The sequence below is a fragment of the Hemicordylus capensis genome, chromosome 2, assembly GCF_027244095.1.
Source record: "Hemicordylus capensis ecotype Gifberg chromosome 2, rHemCap1.1.pri, whole genome shotgun sequence".
Classification (NCBI taxonomy): Eukaryota; Metazoa; Chordata; class Lepidosauria; order Squamata; family Cordylidae; genus Hemicordylus; species Hemicordylus capensis.
Window position 1 is genome coordinate 148,395,437 of NC_069658.1, and position 16,285 is coordinate 148,411,721.

General features: G+C 46.1%; 1 protein-coding gene across 1 annotated transcript in view; it reads right to left on the minus strand.

Annotated features, from left to right (window-relative positions):
* B4GALT1 (beta-1,4-galactosyltransferase 1) overlaps positions 1 to 11,940 on the minus strand; it is a 65,588-nt gene extending 53,648 nt beyond the window's left edge. The window contains exon 1 of the mRNA XM_053297836.1: positions 11,411 to 11,940. Within this exon, the coding sequence (XP_053153811.1) occupies positions 11,411 to 11,654 (244 nt within the window). The 5' untranslated portion in view covers positions 11,655 to 11,940. The remainder of the gene's footprint in view (positions 1 to 11,410) is intronic.
* Between the last annotated feature and the right edge of the window lie 4,345 nt (positions 11,941 to 16,285).

Consider the following 16,285-nt stretch of genomic DNA (forward strand, 5'->3'; position numbering starts at 1 on the left):
TGAAGTTTTAACATATAGGTTCTTGAGGGCACAAACCACACCACCCAGGACAGACGAAAGAGGATTTGGGGGCCCCCCAAGGGTGTGGAGGCCCAAGACTTCAGCCCCAACATCCAGAGTGCCTCTGCCAGGCACCAGGGAGCCATAGCACCTAGAAATCAAACTGTTGTGCCTAGACTAGGATATCTAGAGACAGTTATTTAATACAATTTTCCTTTGTCCCAGTTAGCCCTGTTTCTGTTCTATGTTACTTGTAAAGGGGACAAAGAGAAGCCCATTTACCCTCCCTCCATAATCTCTCTTACGAAAGCCAATAACACTTATGGCACTGACAACAATGAAGATAAGCTCAGCCGTATAATTTTCAGACTTCTCACCATAGAAGACAGCCAACGTGAATGGCAGCACTTTTTTATTGTGCCGAGTAGAAATGTACCCATTAGGGTGAAAGGTTTTCTGCCGCATTCCATATGATTGAGTTGCTCTGGAACGTCTTTTACAACACTTTCAGAAATGATACTTCAGTGTGTTTGTGCTGTTTCTTATCTTCTGTGCAGATTCTAGGAAATGAATGTTTATTTGGGGGGGGGTTAAGCATTAGGAAATAGAAAAGGGCATGTTGACATCTGCCTAGCCCTCTTGGCCATTTATTAGCATTTCTATTTCTACAGCAAGTGTGAAGCAATTATGGCTCTTAAAATGGCTCAGTGCTCTACCGCCAGTCTAAAGAAGGAAGGCAGTGCTATTAGGTACCAAGCATAGTTCATTTGTTACCGGTTTCCTGCATTCCAGAGCTCATGAACGGCTTCTTGGATGGTCAACGGAGCACGGGATAATTTTAGCCATTTTTTATAGAGGTTTGATGCTCAAACAGCACAAGTCTAAATCCAGAAAAGGACAACCATATGATCAAGTGGCTCAAACATTTCCTCTACAAGGAAAGGCTGCAGTGTTTGGGGCATTTTAATTTAAAAAACAAGGAAAAGGTGATAAGTGGGGCGGGGGAAGAGAGGTTTTTAAAATTATGAAAAGTGTGGAGATTGTGCACAAAAAGAACATTTCCCCCCCTCTTCCAAATTACTAGAACTTGGGCTACTCCAAGGAAATGGACTGACAGTAGGTTCAGGGCAGACAAATGGAGGTTCTTCTTCACACGACGTGTAATTAACGTATGGAATTTGCTGCCACAGGACGTAGCAATTGCCCTACGCATAGACGGCTTTCCATGGGGGTTGGAGAAATTCATGGAAGCTGAGAAGCTGGTTAGCCATGATAGCTAGATGGATCCTGCAGCTTCAGAAGCAGTATGCCTTTCAATACAATTGCTGGGCGGGGGTGAGGGGGAGACAGCAAGGAAGGTCGATTGCTTGCTTGTGGGCTTTCCCATTCCAGAGGCATATGGCTGGCCAATGTGGGAGGCAGCAGGATGTTGGGCTAGCATCCTGCATCCTTCCTTTGCTCTCATCCAGCAGGGCTCTTCTTCAGCTTGGAAACAAGCCCCTGTCACAAGGAAGAATTGCCTTCATGCAACTGGATAGGGAAGCTTTTGTATAATGGAAGAATTTGTTCTTGTTTTCTTTTTCAAGTTGCTAATGTGCCACAAATGACTAACCTAAGTCTGTATGGGCAGGCAGGTTTCTAAAAATTTACTTTGGTTGACTTGTCCTCATGTGCATGGAAGGGCTATCCTTTGATCACATACTTAGCATATAAGCTAAATTTCTAGAAGAATGAAATTAAGAAGGAAATAAACAGGTGCAGAAACAACCAATAGTGGCCTCAAAAATATCCCACATCAGTCATATCTGTGCAGGGCAGGCTAAAGGTTGGACTGTTTTGAGTTTTCAGGTTTAGTAGGACGTTACTGTTCATACAAGATACCAGAAAAATTAAATAATCAGGACGATAATGGCTGGACTATCAAGGACATCATACTAGTCATGGGGTGAGGAAAGAGAGCCGTTTTCAAGCAGGCAATGCAAGCTGAAAGCCACATGAAGCATCACCAAAACCTTTAAAGAAATCCTGCTAGAAAACAGCTTACTCCCCCAAGCCACACCATGTGCTATGAACACATCGACTCACTCACAACTTGTGACCCACCAAGCCAAACACAGCTCACCAGCCATATATGGTCACCCCACCAACCAGAGAAATGCAGCCCACCACCAGCATTGCTAAATCTCTTTTTGCTACATGTCTGGGACTGCCAAAATGGAGGGGGACATGGTGAAGGAACCTTGCAGGATGCAAAACATGACTTGTGAGCTGTGTTCAGCTTGGCCTGAGCCTCATTTCCATACTGCATGTGCTTATCCGCTTGTGGGATATATTTAGTCTCCTCAACACACAGGTCAAATCAACAAGTTGCAGGCTGTATCTCAGCTACGATAGCATCATGCTTAACCAGCAGCAACTCAACAACATACTGCAAACAATCCAAGGACATCCGAGAGATGCAGAAACTTACACTGCCTTGGAAGTTATTTGAACAGTTGTATTATGTTCCTTTCAAACAAACGAGTCAAATGTAACAAAACCTTATTGGGTCCTCAAACCTACAACTTTGAGGAACTAGGCAAGGAACTTCATGATCATCAGAGGGTTTGCTGGAACAGTAAAATGCAAATATTTCTTCATAACTTGAAGAGGAGATTCAGAGCCTGAGGAACTCTAAAAACTGTGCCTTGCATACATAAAATAAAATAAGGCTGTAATCTTAAAATATGGGACTGAAACTTGGACGTGCAGGATTTTTGAAACCAGAATTTCAAGCATTATTAAATAGCTTCAGATAAATCCATAACAGGGGCCTTTAGCTTAGACCACTTTGGAAATGATTGGGCAGGTCCATGGAGAATAGGTCTATGGACAGCTATTAGCTATCGTAGCTAAATGGAACTTCCTTGCACAAAAGCAGTCTACCTCTGGACACCAGCTACTCGAAAAAGTAATAAATAAGGGACAGCCATCATTTTCATGTCCTGCCTCTACATTTTGAGAGTCCTCTAACTAGCTGATGTTGGAAAGAGCATGAGTTTGGATGTGGAATAAAAAGAGCTAACCAAGGCAAACATAGCTACACACTCACAACCTCATCCTTAGCAAGTTCAAGTTGCCTGTTTGCAAGAAGATAGGCAAACATCACACAAGAAAAACAAGTTAACCAAGCAAGAATTAACTGGATCCCATTGCATGCAGCTAAAAAGGGTGCACTTTATGTATCTGTCTGTCTACAGCAATTTCTCAACATTCTGTCACACCTAGTATGACAAAGAAACTGCCAAGGCTATTCTGATGAAGGGATGGGGCGTAACTACCAATATGTGGAGCAATGTTCTGCTCCTGCACACCCACCACCAACTGCAAAATGTCTTCAGAAATATACTGTCAATGCAAAAAATAATAAAAGATGTGATAAAGTGTGATAATGGTGTAGCTACTGAAGAGCTGTTAGCAGGGAATGATAATGCCCAAAGTAGAAGAACACATCTCTCTCTCTCTCTCTCTCTCTGCACGAATCGTGTTTCGAGGCATGATTCGGAACACATCCCCTGCCCCTTTAAAACAGAGAGCAGCAGGTGCATATCTGCTCCTTCTCCATTCACCGCAACTTCCTGAATTGGCAACGCTCCTCCCAACTATCTTCACATGCCAGTGGCACTCTGCCTCAGCTGCCCCTGCAGGACGCCGGTATGCACATGGCTGCCACGCATGTGTGAAGGCCACGTGCATGCCGACATCACATGGGGTCAGTTGGGGGAGAGCAACATCGGCACATGAAGATAGTTGGGAGGAGCACCGCTAATTCAGGAAGTGGCAGTGAGCGGAGAAGGAGCAGGTATGCACCTGCTCTCCTCCGTTTTAAAGGGGCAGGGGATATGTTCCGAATCACGCCTCAACACGCGATTCGTGAACATCCCTATCTCTCTTACCAGTTCCCAACATTCCATGACACTTAGCATGACTGAAGAACAGAACCTAGGATGGAGCCACGCAGATAAGAATTGGTTTGATTTTCAAAAGCTGAAATCACCAGGGACAAGAAATAGAGCTATCCCAGCCACGCCACCCATCCCAAGCGCACCCTTTATTTCTCCATACCATATTTACCCGAATCAAATAATTTAAGACCTCTTAAAAAAAAACTTAAAACCTGTATTTACCTGAAAGGAAGAGGATTCTGAATTAAGAGGACCCCCTGATTTCTAACATCAAAGAACTTAAACCTAGTCTTGGATTCAGGAAAATATGGGTATATACATGAAGGCTGTCAGTCACTACCACGGAGAGAAGTACTAAACTTGGGAATTCAATTGCAAAGGTAAGCCTGCTTTCTATCCTGACTTGGAATGGTGAACCACAGTACGAATTAACATTTGAAGGTGTGCAAAGTACAAGCACTCCCTAAACACACACACACGTGCACACACATGCGCACGCACACTCTACCAGACATGACAACCCATGTTTCACTCATTCGCGATATCACCCATCATTCGCGATATCACCCAACATCCCATCACACTCAGGGATGGCTCAGATGGAACATCAAACCATCGGTTGACGCTGTGTGGCTTCTCCTTGGCCTTATGTGCCATTGAAGTTGCGCATAAATGAATTCATTTGGTCTTCTTTTTTTTTAGTAAACCCAATGTTGAATGGATAGCACAAAAGGGTAACAGTAGTTAACATAGTAGTCATTTATTTAAATGGCCATCACAATATGATATATAATATATATTGCACTCAGCAACAGATGTGTATCAACAAAAGAAAAATAGGAGAAAAAGAAAAGAAGCAGGAGTTAGATATTCTGAATATAATGCAGCCCTGTAGTATGCTACATTTCTCGCTACTAAAACTTACAAATTTTTACAAATCCTAAAACCTGGTCACTTAAAATGGCAAACTGGACCAGTTTTGAAGTCAACGCATCATAAACATAGACACAATGCTATCGCTGGTTGCTGAAAAAGCCTTAATCCAGTGCAGCCAAAATTTTAATGGAAAACTTGGGCTTTACAGGAAAGTTATTAAAGTGGGTTTAAAAAAATTTCAAAACTTGATGATGAGCAATGACGAATGAAATGTAGAAGGGCACCGAACTTTCTCCTCTGATCCTATTATGGTATAATATAGTTCTTGGACTACTTCCATATGCAAATATTGATTCCATAGAAACAAGAGAAGGATAAAATAAACTGCTCAATTAACAAAAGTCACTGAGTATAACAGGAACCTTGGTATTCCTGATTATGGATGGTAGGAGCAAATCTATAAGGCACGAGGCATTCTGTTAAAACCACAATTCTGTTCCCCATAAAAATCAGAGGAATTTGTCTGATTAGTATTATATATGGCCTGGGGCATCTCTTGGGTGAGAGATAGAAGCTGCTCCAGTTTTAAAGAAATCAGATGAAAAATGGCTGAGTTACAGCAGTTTAAATATCAGAAGTGGACATTTTTCCTTAGCATTCCCCACTCCCCCACCCCTTTTAATGACTCATGTATTTTTTAAAGCTAAGCATAAAGAAAATTAAAGTTGAAAGTTATTTAGCAACAACAGAAGTTAAACATTATTACAAACTAGTGTTTTCAGGCCCATTGAAATAACGGGCGCTAGTAGGGGAGAGTTTTTCCCCCCTGCCCCACTCCTCGGCCAGAGGAGACGGAGACCGGGACCGGGGGCGAAGCGGAGGCCGTAAAAAAATAAATAAGAAAAATTGCTGCCGCAGTTGCCGCCGCCGGCCCTCCCTCCCATCTGCCGAGACCTCCTTACCCCGGCCCGCATCAGTCGGGCGATGAAAGTCCTTAATTTGAGAGGGAGAGAGGAGCTCGCAAGCGGAGCTCCTCTCTCTGCAAAGCCTCTTCCTGAAATGGCGCTTTGGGCACAAAGGACGCCTATTGCGTCCTTTGTGTCCATAGTGCCAGTTTGGGCAGAGCCTTTGCACAGAGAGGAGCTCTGTTCGCGAGCTCCTCTCTCCCTCTTAAATTAAGGACTTTCTTCACCCGACTGACGTGGGCCGGGGTAAGGAGGTCTCGGCAGTTGGGAGGGAGGGAGGGCGGGCGGCGACCGCGGCCGGAATTTTTTTTTTTAATGGCCTCCGCTTCGCCCTCTGTCCCAGTCTCCGTCTCCTCTGGGCGAGGCGGTGGCTCTGCCGCCGCCTCGGCCAATTTCCCCCGCCACCTCTTCCCCTTAATCCTTTGGGGAGGGGTGCGGGGAAGGGGAATTTGGGCAGCTGGGAGGGCGGGAGAGCGATCGGTGGAAAACATGTGGGCCAAGGACAAAGGCAATTTTGGGGCCAGGCGAGGGCCCCAAGGTCTCCCAGCCCCTCGTCCATGTTGGCGCTCCCAGGCCTCGGCGGCTGCCCGCCACCACCTCGGCCGGGCTTCACCGGCTTCTTCGGGATGGCCACTTCTGGCCGCCCAACATGGCCGCCTGTTCCCTGTTTTCATTTCTGCCGCGGCCTGTTCTGGGCATGCGCTCCGCGCTTGCCCAGAACGGCCGAGGGAGGCACGGACAGACGCTTGGTTGTCCACGGACGGACACCAAGCCTTTTATTAGAGAGGATGGTGTCCCCACTCCACTATATGGAGTTACTTTTACAATTAGATACAAACATATGAAGCTGCTTTTTACTGAGATAGACTACCTAGCCCAGCATTGTTTTTTATTTTTATTATTATATTTATATCCCGCTCTTCCTCCAAGGAGCCCAGAGCGGTGTAGTACATACTTGAGTTTCTCTTTCACAACAACCCTGTGAAGTAGGTTAGGCTGAGAGAGAAGTGACTGGCCCAAAGTCACCCAGCTAGTATCACGGCTGAATGGGGATTTGAACTCGGGTCTCCCCGGTCCTAGTCCAGCACTCTAACCACTACACCACACTGGTGTACCACCAGCAGCTATTCTTCAGAGCCTTTCCCTTCCCCATTACCAAAGAACCTTTCCTTTAAGTGGAGATATTGGGGTTATTCAACCTGAGATCTTCTTCTGCGTGGAAATCATGTGCTCTACTACTGAGCAACAATCTCTCTTAAAACTTAAAGATCCTCTGTCTTACCATACCACAAGCTCTAGAAATTATTGTGTTTGAGAACTCTAATAAAAGACAGGGAATGGACTGGGAACACCCAAAACTAAGTGGATGTGGATCCAAACAGTGCCTGCATGAGAGACCACCAGGAGCCTTATCCCTCTGAGCTGCCTAAAAGGAAGAGTTGAGCATAATAGCAAATAAATGCTTTGATATGTTGAAACTAGTTGGAAAAATGACTAAAAACATCACATACACTAGCATACATATAAAGAGATGCCGAAAACCCCGAGCACTTAAAGAAAAGCAAATTAACTTAATTCAAAAACCCTAGTCAGGATTCAAAGATCCTGGTCCTTTGGACTTTTTTCTTTCTTTCTTTCTTTTAACTTGGGCCACGGCTTCACCACACCCCTTATGCAACAAAGAATCAAAGGATGGAACTACATATTACGCACAACCAGAAAACTCTGACCACTGCCTTTTCTAAAGAAAAACAGACCGGAAGCCAAAGCCTGTCCCTTTTCAAAAATCATCCCCCCACAAGTATGGGCATCCATGGAGCGGGGGTGGGGGCTTTCCCCTGATTCATGGCTGGATTCAATTTACATATTTTACATTTATGTTTTGCCCGTCCCCCAGGAAAATTCCTGCAGATGTCCAAGTCCTCCCATCTTCTTTCCCCCTTCCTTGCCAAAGCTGCTTGGAGGAAAGAATTACTGCAGAACAGCAATGGGCAGTGCTAAATACCCTTTCCCCACTCCCAGGAGTTTTCCACATTTCTATGCAATGTGCAGTTCCTGCCTGCAAAAGCAGTTTATGATATGGCATGGGTGCCTGCTGATGTGGAGGAGGAGTTGTTGTTTTTTTAAAGTATGTGATTCCCTCTGAAGGTCTTAGAAAAAAATCTTTTTAAAAAACATTATTTAATTATCTAACATTTCTCACAATGACGGAATTCAACTTTATGCTGCATCTATAAATGCAAGATTAAGAAAAATGAAGAAAAATTTAAAGGCTTTCTAAGAAATATAAATCTTCTCATGGTAGGGGAAGATCCATAACATTCAGAAAAATGTGCTGCTACACAGAGAACTTATGAGAGCTTTATACAAATGTTTGTTAAAAGGAAAAGACTGTTCTGGACATGTATTAAACAGGAAAAAGTATTAACAGTACTTCGATTCCAAAAATTCTAGAGTCGAATGAATCTGAGAAGTATAATACATCCCAAAATATGGCAAAGTTAATTCTGGCAGTCCAGAGAGGGCTGTTCTCAAAACAGGAGCTGAGTGGCTTCAAAAGCAGTTTTTGATGCTGTACAATAGTCAGCTCTTCAAAGCAAAAAATAAACAACAAATCTACTGGGCTAGCACAAGCTGTCTGAATTAGCCTAGCAGCTCTCTGGCTCCTGGCTTTGTTTGTTCAAGAGCAGTCTAACACAGGGTTTGACAAATCCCAGGTGTCAGGGAGCCATGGCACCTAGAAATTTAACTATGGCACCTAGACAAAGTTGTTCAGGAGGCAGACGTATTTAATAAAATCTGTATTTGTCCCAGGCAGCCCCTGTTTCTGTTCTAAGCATGTTACTTGTAAATGGTATAGAGAAGCCCATTTATCACTCCCTTCAACATCTGTCACATTGACCTGGTTCACACAATTGTTTGCATCTAGGTTTAGAATGATTGCGTGAACCCATGCTGGTTTTGACCTTTAAAGCCCTAAACGGTTTGGGCCCGGGGTATTTGAGGGACCGCCTGCTCCCAAGGGTTGCTGCCCGCTTGACTAGGACATCTGAGGGGGCCCTGCTCCAGGTGCCGACAATGAGGGAGGCCCGGCTGTCGTGCACTCGGGACAGGGCCTTCTCTGTTGCTGCCCCCAGACTCTGGAATGCTCTCCCAGTGGCCATTCGTTCCTCAGACTCCATCACGGCTTTTAGAAAGCTTTTAAAGACTTGGCTTTTTACCCAGGCTTTTACATAATCATCTTTTACTGCTGTTCTTGTGTGTTTTTATCTGTTGTCTTGTTTTTATGCTTGTTTTTAGCTTGATGTTTTTACTGCTTTTTGCTGTATGTTTTTAATTCTTGTAAACCGCCTTGGGGTTTTCTTTTAATGAAAGGCGGTATAAAAATGTAAAAATAAATAAATAAAAATGCTAAGTGGGAAGCTCAGCTTCATCTCAGGCCATAAATCACCTTGGCATGGGCGATTTATCATGCTAATGTTGGTAACCCTAATTAAATTTGAATGATGTGATTTGAATTAATAAGGCTGTTCTCATGAACAAGTGCACCCTTAACCCTGGCACCAGGATCATGTGTGCGCTCAAGCTGCTTGCAGCCCACATGCACACAGAAATGGGCACCTAGAGCACCCATCTCACTAGGGTATCCCCCAATGCACTGGGCTCATTGTGTGGCTATATGGGATATGTGTGCATTGTGGGATGTGTGTTGGCTGGGACACATTGTTCCCACCTCCAGAGAGCCACGCTGCATGCAGCGGCATGGATCATGTGGATGCGTAGTCCGTGCTTCCCACCAACACTGATGGATCATCTGGTGGGGGGGGGGGGAGGTAAGTTTCATGCAGCCTTCCCCTGCACCCTCCCAGTCATGTGAATATTGTGTGAACCTGGCTTAAGTTTGGTAATTTTGTCAAGTATCCATGATCTGGCTTCTAAATTTTGGGGATGACTCCTAGATCCAAATAAAATCTGTCAAGAGCTGGTCTAACAAACTCTTAGAAAACAGCCCATAATGGGGGATGGAGCTGTAGCTCAGTGGCATCTGCCTTGTGTGTAGAAGCTCCCAGGTTCAATCCTGGCATCTCCAAGTAGGGTCGGGAAAGGTTCCTTCCTGAAACCTTGGAGAGTCGCTGCCAGTCAGAGAAGACAATACTGAGCTGGGTGGCTCAATGGTCTGACTCTGTATAAGGCAATTTCTTATGACACCATGGGGGGGAAAAGTGAATAGAAAAGAAAAATAATCAAACACACTGGAATTGTAGCAAATTAGATAGGTCACAGGTAGCCAACCTGTGGGACAACCTGCCATAGGCATAAAGGGTAGGTGTCATATACCCACAGGTCTGGCTATGGCAGAAGTTAAGACTTGGGCTCCTGCTTGCTCAGCAGTCTAGAGGCAAAGACACCCCAATGCATTGCATGGGCATGGGGGGCTGGGTGCAAGCACATGGCACTATCCCATACTTTGGACCACTTGGGGCACGCTTGACAAAAAGGTCAGCTTATACTATTGGGCAAGATTCAAAATAAATTCAGAGACTGGGCAGCAACTGATCACAGCGTTCTGTGGATGACCAAGAAACTTGTCCTGGTATTACATCAAAAAGGCAGTCAATCGAAAACGCAAGCATATGCAGCTTTGGCACAGCCGCTCCCCAGTCTCTTGCCCCCAACGTGGCAGGTCATTGACATCCCCACTTCATCAGTGACATCATCAGATGTTGCACGGCAAGTGTCTCACAGCAGTTCAGTCAGACAAACCTATAGCGAGAAAATGCAACTCAGGGAGAGAGAGTTCGGGTGCCCCCCCCCCTTTCCTTTTGGAGTGTGAGGAAGCGGATAGGAACAGAAAAAGCAGTAAGTTATGCTAGCAGCCCAATCGTATACACATTTACTCTGAAATAGTAAATAGTATACACATTTACTCCACTAAACTCGATGGGAGTTACTAGTTACTCCCAAGCAAGTGTGCCTAGGACTGCAGAGATACAACTCGATCCTGGGCATTTTTACTCAGAAGTAAGTCCTGCTTTGTTTAATGAGGCTTTCTTCCAAGAAAAGGTGCACAGGATCGCGGCCTTCGTGTGCTTACCAAACGGAGTCTCTCTCCCCATTTTTTCCTTTCCACATCATAAGATTCACAAAAGCAGTGAAGCAGGACTCTTAATGCACCCGAAGCCTCTCGAAAAACACGTGTATCCCAATGCAGCGTTTATTACCCGGGAAGGTTCCACTACCTCTAGTGCAAAAAGGAAAGGAAGGAAGGAAGGAAGGAAAGAGCTAGAGAGCCTGGGAAAGCCGAAGAGAGAAAAGACGCAACTTAAAGAAGGGCGATCCTGCCCCGGTTCGTTCGCGGCTTTCGAGAGAAGGAAGGGCCCTCGAGGAGACAGGAAGAGGAAAGGGTGGGGAAGAAAGTGGGGACTCTTATGCTGCGGGGGGGAGGCGATGGGGGAATCGGGGTGCAGGAAGTGGGAGGCGAGGAGATCGGGGTGAGGTGGAGCGGGGGTAAGGCGGGGACAGGGAAGCCGGCGGTAGGGAAGAGGCAGGGGATCGAGCGGACCAGGGAACACCCCAGACAGAGCGTGTAGACGGCGAGGAAGGCCGGCGGAGTCACGCGCTTACCGAGTAGCGGGGAGAGGTCGGGGCAATCCACGTCCGGCTTGGAGAGGTTGGTACTGAGCACCGCCACCGCCAGCGGCTCCCGACGGGTGGGTGCCGGGCCTCGGGGAGACGGCTCCGAGCTCCACTGGAAGGTCAGCGTGCTGCCGGACAGGTAGTAGAAGAACACGGCCAAGAGGTGGATGATGCAGAAGACCACGAGGAGGCGGCAAGCCTTCTGCAGCGAAGCGCCGGGCAGCTCCCTCATCCTGCGCGGGGGCTCACTGCGCCTAGCCGGGCAGTGGAGGGCGCATCGCCGCTGCGCGCTTGGGCAGCAGGCCGGGGGTGCAGTGCAACCACTACCGAGCGCTCCCCACCCCAGCTGCTGCCTGGCCTGACTCGCTCACCGGGGCAGGGAGAGGAATTGTGATGTCAGGCTGGTGCTCCTCCTTCCCCTGCTGCTGCTGTTGTACGGCTCCTCCTCCTCCTCCCCCCGAAGGTAATGTGACTAAGGGCAACCCCGAGCTCGAGCCGGCTCTGGGTCCTCCCCTCACAAAGCCCTTCACACACACAACTTCTCCTGCGCCGGGAGACAAGCGCGCTTGTTTAGAAGGTGCCCCGATCTGGACGGATCACCAGTAGTTTCGTGCTATGATGAGCCCAGCTCGCTTTAGGGGCTAGATCACAATTTTTTTTGGCTTGCTGCTGATCAGTTGGCGAATTGGCGCGCGTGAAGAAAAGCCGATCTACATATTTTTTGCAGACTTGTTGGAGGTCTGCAGGGTGGGTTCACGAGAGGGCGCTTGGTCCTCTCTTTTTCTCTCCCCCCCCCTTTTCTTGAAAGGCTTAACTGCAGTTCATCCTGTTTACAGCCAGGCACATCATAATTACCATGTTATTACACCATGGGAAATCATTTATGTGGATATACTTCTACACAATCTTATTTTACTGTATCAACCTCCTTAGAATTCTTGTTAGAGTGTGTATGTTCAGTCATAAACATAATTTTCTAGATGCAGTGCCTTAACCTTACTTATTTATTTAAAAGAAAGTAAAACATTAGTTAAAACAAAAACGAAAAGTTTAAAACATTACAATAATTTTAAAATTTTTAAACAATTTTTTAAAATAGCATTGAAACCATTAAAACAATATTAATTAAAAGCCTGGGTGAGCAGATGCGTCTTTAAAGACTTTTTAAAAGCTGTCAGAGATGGGGAGGCTCTTATTTCACTAGGGAGCACATTCCAAAGCCTCAGGGCAGCAGCAGAGAAGGTCCGTCTCTGAGTGGCCACCAGACGAGCCAGTGGCAAATGCAGACGGACCTCAGTGATTATCTCAGTGCGCAGTGGGGTTCACGACAAAGAAGACATTCTCTTAAATACCCAGGGCCCAAGCTGTTTAGGGCTTTATAGGTTATAACCAACACCTTGTATTTTGCCTGGAAACATATTGGCAGCCAGTGTAGCTCCTTCAATACAGGAGTTATATGGTCTCTCCGAGATGACCCAGAGACCAGCCTGGCTGCTGCATTCTGGACCAACTGTAGTTTCCGGACTACATACAAGGGCAGCCCCACATAGAGTGCATTGCAGTAATCTAATCTGGAGGTTACCAGCAGATGTACCATTGTTTTGAGGTCATTCATCTCAAGAAACTATCAGCCGAAGCTGATAGAAGGCACTTCTGGCTGCCACCTCAACCTGGGAGACCAGGGAGAGGCTTGGATCGAAAAGCACCCCAGACTGCGTACCCGTTCCTTCTGGGGAAGTGTGACCCCATCCAGAAGAGGCAGATCAAAATCATCTCTCGAGTTCCAACCCCGCACAATGAGTACCTCTGTCTTATCTGGATTCAGTCTCAGTTTGTTATCCCTCATCCAGCCCATCACCAACTCCTATTCTACAATAACTTTTCTGCTGTTGTTTTAAGACTGAAAGAGACTGCCTACACTACTAAATACTTTGCATCTCCCAGAAACATGTATTCTCCCCCTTTTTCATTGCATCTGGTTTGGGTTTGAGGAAAGAGTCCTGTGTAACTCAATAGCTCACACGCCACACTGTAAACTTCCATCTTGATAAAGGAATTGTTTTCCTGGGCTTAATAGCTGTTCTTCACATGCATAATCTGCATGTGCCATTTTAGTACTAGCTGTGGGTGTCTACCACAGCTAATAGTTTTTCAGCTAATAGTTGGGCTATTTCAGCTAATAGTTGGTTTTCAGCTAATAGTTGGTTTTCAGCTAATAGTTGGGCTAAACCTGCTTTTCAGCTAATAGTTGGGCTAAATAGAGGGGTCATGTACACAACCTTGCCAGAGAGGGAGGACAGGCTGGGGGGAAGTCAGGAACTCGCCTTCCTTCCCCAGCAGATGATCAGGAAACGTGAGCAGTGGTGAAGGGAGACATTGGGAGCAAGAGGACTTTCCCCCTCCCACATCCCAGGAGCACGGCCACTCCTTTCCCTACCCACCAATGGCAGTGTGTGTGGGGGGGGGAACTGTTGAACCTGGAGGCAATCGCCCAGATGATTGTCGGCCAACATCGGCTAAACGCTGGGTTTGAAGTGGGGCTTAGCGCAACCTCACTCCCAGGAGCGACCTCACTCCTAGCGCTTCACACACGCAGCCTAACCCAGGCTGGGCTGCCCTAGGCTGGGTTCAGCTGCACATATGAATACCCTTAGAGATTGGCAAAAGGGTGGATTATTCTACTTATTCAGTGCAGATAATTCTACTCTCTTTTGGTAGATAGGACCCCTACAGTGGGATAGGAAGCATCTAGTGTGGTTTCTTCAGTAGGGAGGGGAATTCACTCTGCAAAGGTTAAGAAGTCATTTCCTGCCTATCAAGCCTAGTGATCTGGTAGGTATGATCCTTGACGTCGATGGCTGTGATTATTCAGTGGGTGGAGGCTGGTTTGTCCAAAAGAAATATGCTTAGATATATTGAAGCAGATATTGTGCTTCTGTAGGTGAGGCTGTATGTAACATATTGTGTTTCTGTAGGTGAGGCTGTAATTGGGGTGCATGCATGTGTGTCATATTCACATGCATGCACCCCAATTACAGCCTCACCAGACTTTGCCAGCTACCATTACCTTGCCCCTGCTTCCCCCAATCATTATTTCTGCAGACACCCTTGCTTACAGAATAAGGAATAGAGTAAGACCACAGAAGTCTGGACTGTACCACTTCCAGCTGTGGGGGTGAGAAGAGGTAATACTTCCCCAAATAAAAAGAGCTTCCCTGGGATAAACTAGCACATTAGAGAGAGGCTATTTGAATGCCTCCCTGATGATTTCTACACACAAGGAGTTTATTTTCACATGGGGAGTCTTCCAGAATAATGCCCTCCCCCCGGTGGAGCCACCTCAATCCGCCATTCTATTCTGGGTCTCAATAATTAAGCACCACCTCGTGGATTTTCATATCACCCATTGACAACTCCAAGCCAGTGCTGCTCAACCAAACAGAAGTCTCATGAAGTCTCTCAACTCCTGGCAGTCATCCAACCCCTTCTATATCATTATCAAATGTTCTGTGTGGGTAGATTTGCAATGTTTGCATTCACATACCCTGTTAATTTTATGGGCTAGGTTTTTTTTAACAGAAGCTCAGGCTAGTTTATTTTGCCATCCCATTTCAAGGTCCACGCCTGGGTTTTTTGGCAACATTAATAACAAATCAAAAGAGCCCTACTGGATCAGACCAAAGGCCCATCTAGTCCAGCATTCTGTCTGCAAGGGTGGCCAGCCAGATGCCGCTGGGAAACTCATAAGCACAGCATGTTTATCCCCAGCCTCTAGTATCAGGAGGTACACTGCCTCTGAAGATGGGTGTTCCACCTAACTCTCATGGTAAACAGCTTTTGGTAGACATATCCTTCAATAATTTGCCTACTCCCTTTTTCAAACCCTAAGCTTAGCTCTTGCCTTCATGCTCTGTCTGTGGGCTTTCCAGAGGCATCAACAATGCGAAACAGGGCCTTTGGTCTGATCCAGTAGAGCTCTTCTGATGTTCTTAATTACCGGATCTGACACATCATGCTAACATGGGGGATAGAGACCTGAAGGAAGCCAATTTAATCTTCTGCTAAAAGAAACTGGCAAACAAAACTGAAAACTAAAGCCTTCAATTCCAGAAGGGAGAAGTGTATCTGTACAGGAAGATACCAGATCATGAGATACAAAATTAATAGTTCCAGCTCTCTGGGAGGCACCATAAACTAGAGAGTAATTCTGCAAGGTCTGGCAGAATTCTTCTTTCACTTCCTATTTTTCCTTTGTTTTGCAACCTCCAACTTCCCCAAGGGCTAGGAAGCTTGAGGGCAGTTGCTTACTATCAGGGCAAAACTAGGCATCACATTGGAGAATAGAGAAAGCACAAAAACCAGTTTCATGATCATTTTGGATTGGGGCTACAGCACATGCTGCTTCCCTGATTCATTCCCCTGGAGCTGCTATTAGTGGGGCGTGGGGGGGGGGATTTTCCTCTCCATACCGAATAGCTCCGAGGAGCCAGTTGAACCATGGCCATAGCTAGCATAGGGAAAAGGGCCCCCTGGAACTAATTTTAGCAAAAGAGAGGGAGAGACAGAAAGACAGACAATGCATTCATACCTCTCCCACCTTTATATCTAGTTTGGCCCTCAGTGTCCTGTATGAAGAGAAGGAACCAGAGACTTGCTGTGGTTATGTAATAGCTGTAATAATATGTTCATGTATCGAAACATGCAGGTTGATGAGCTGGCAGGAACACATGCAGAGTATATATTGTACAGAGTAACAGAGTACAGCTCTTGTGTAGAGAGGCCAACTCTCATACAGCACACTTCTGTAAGTGATACCCAGTTGTGAGTCCAGCAGCAGTCCCAACATGCTCTTAAACGCTTTGC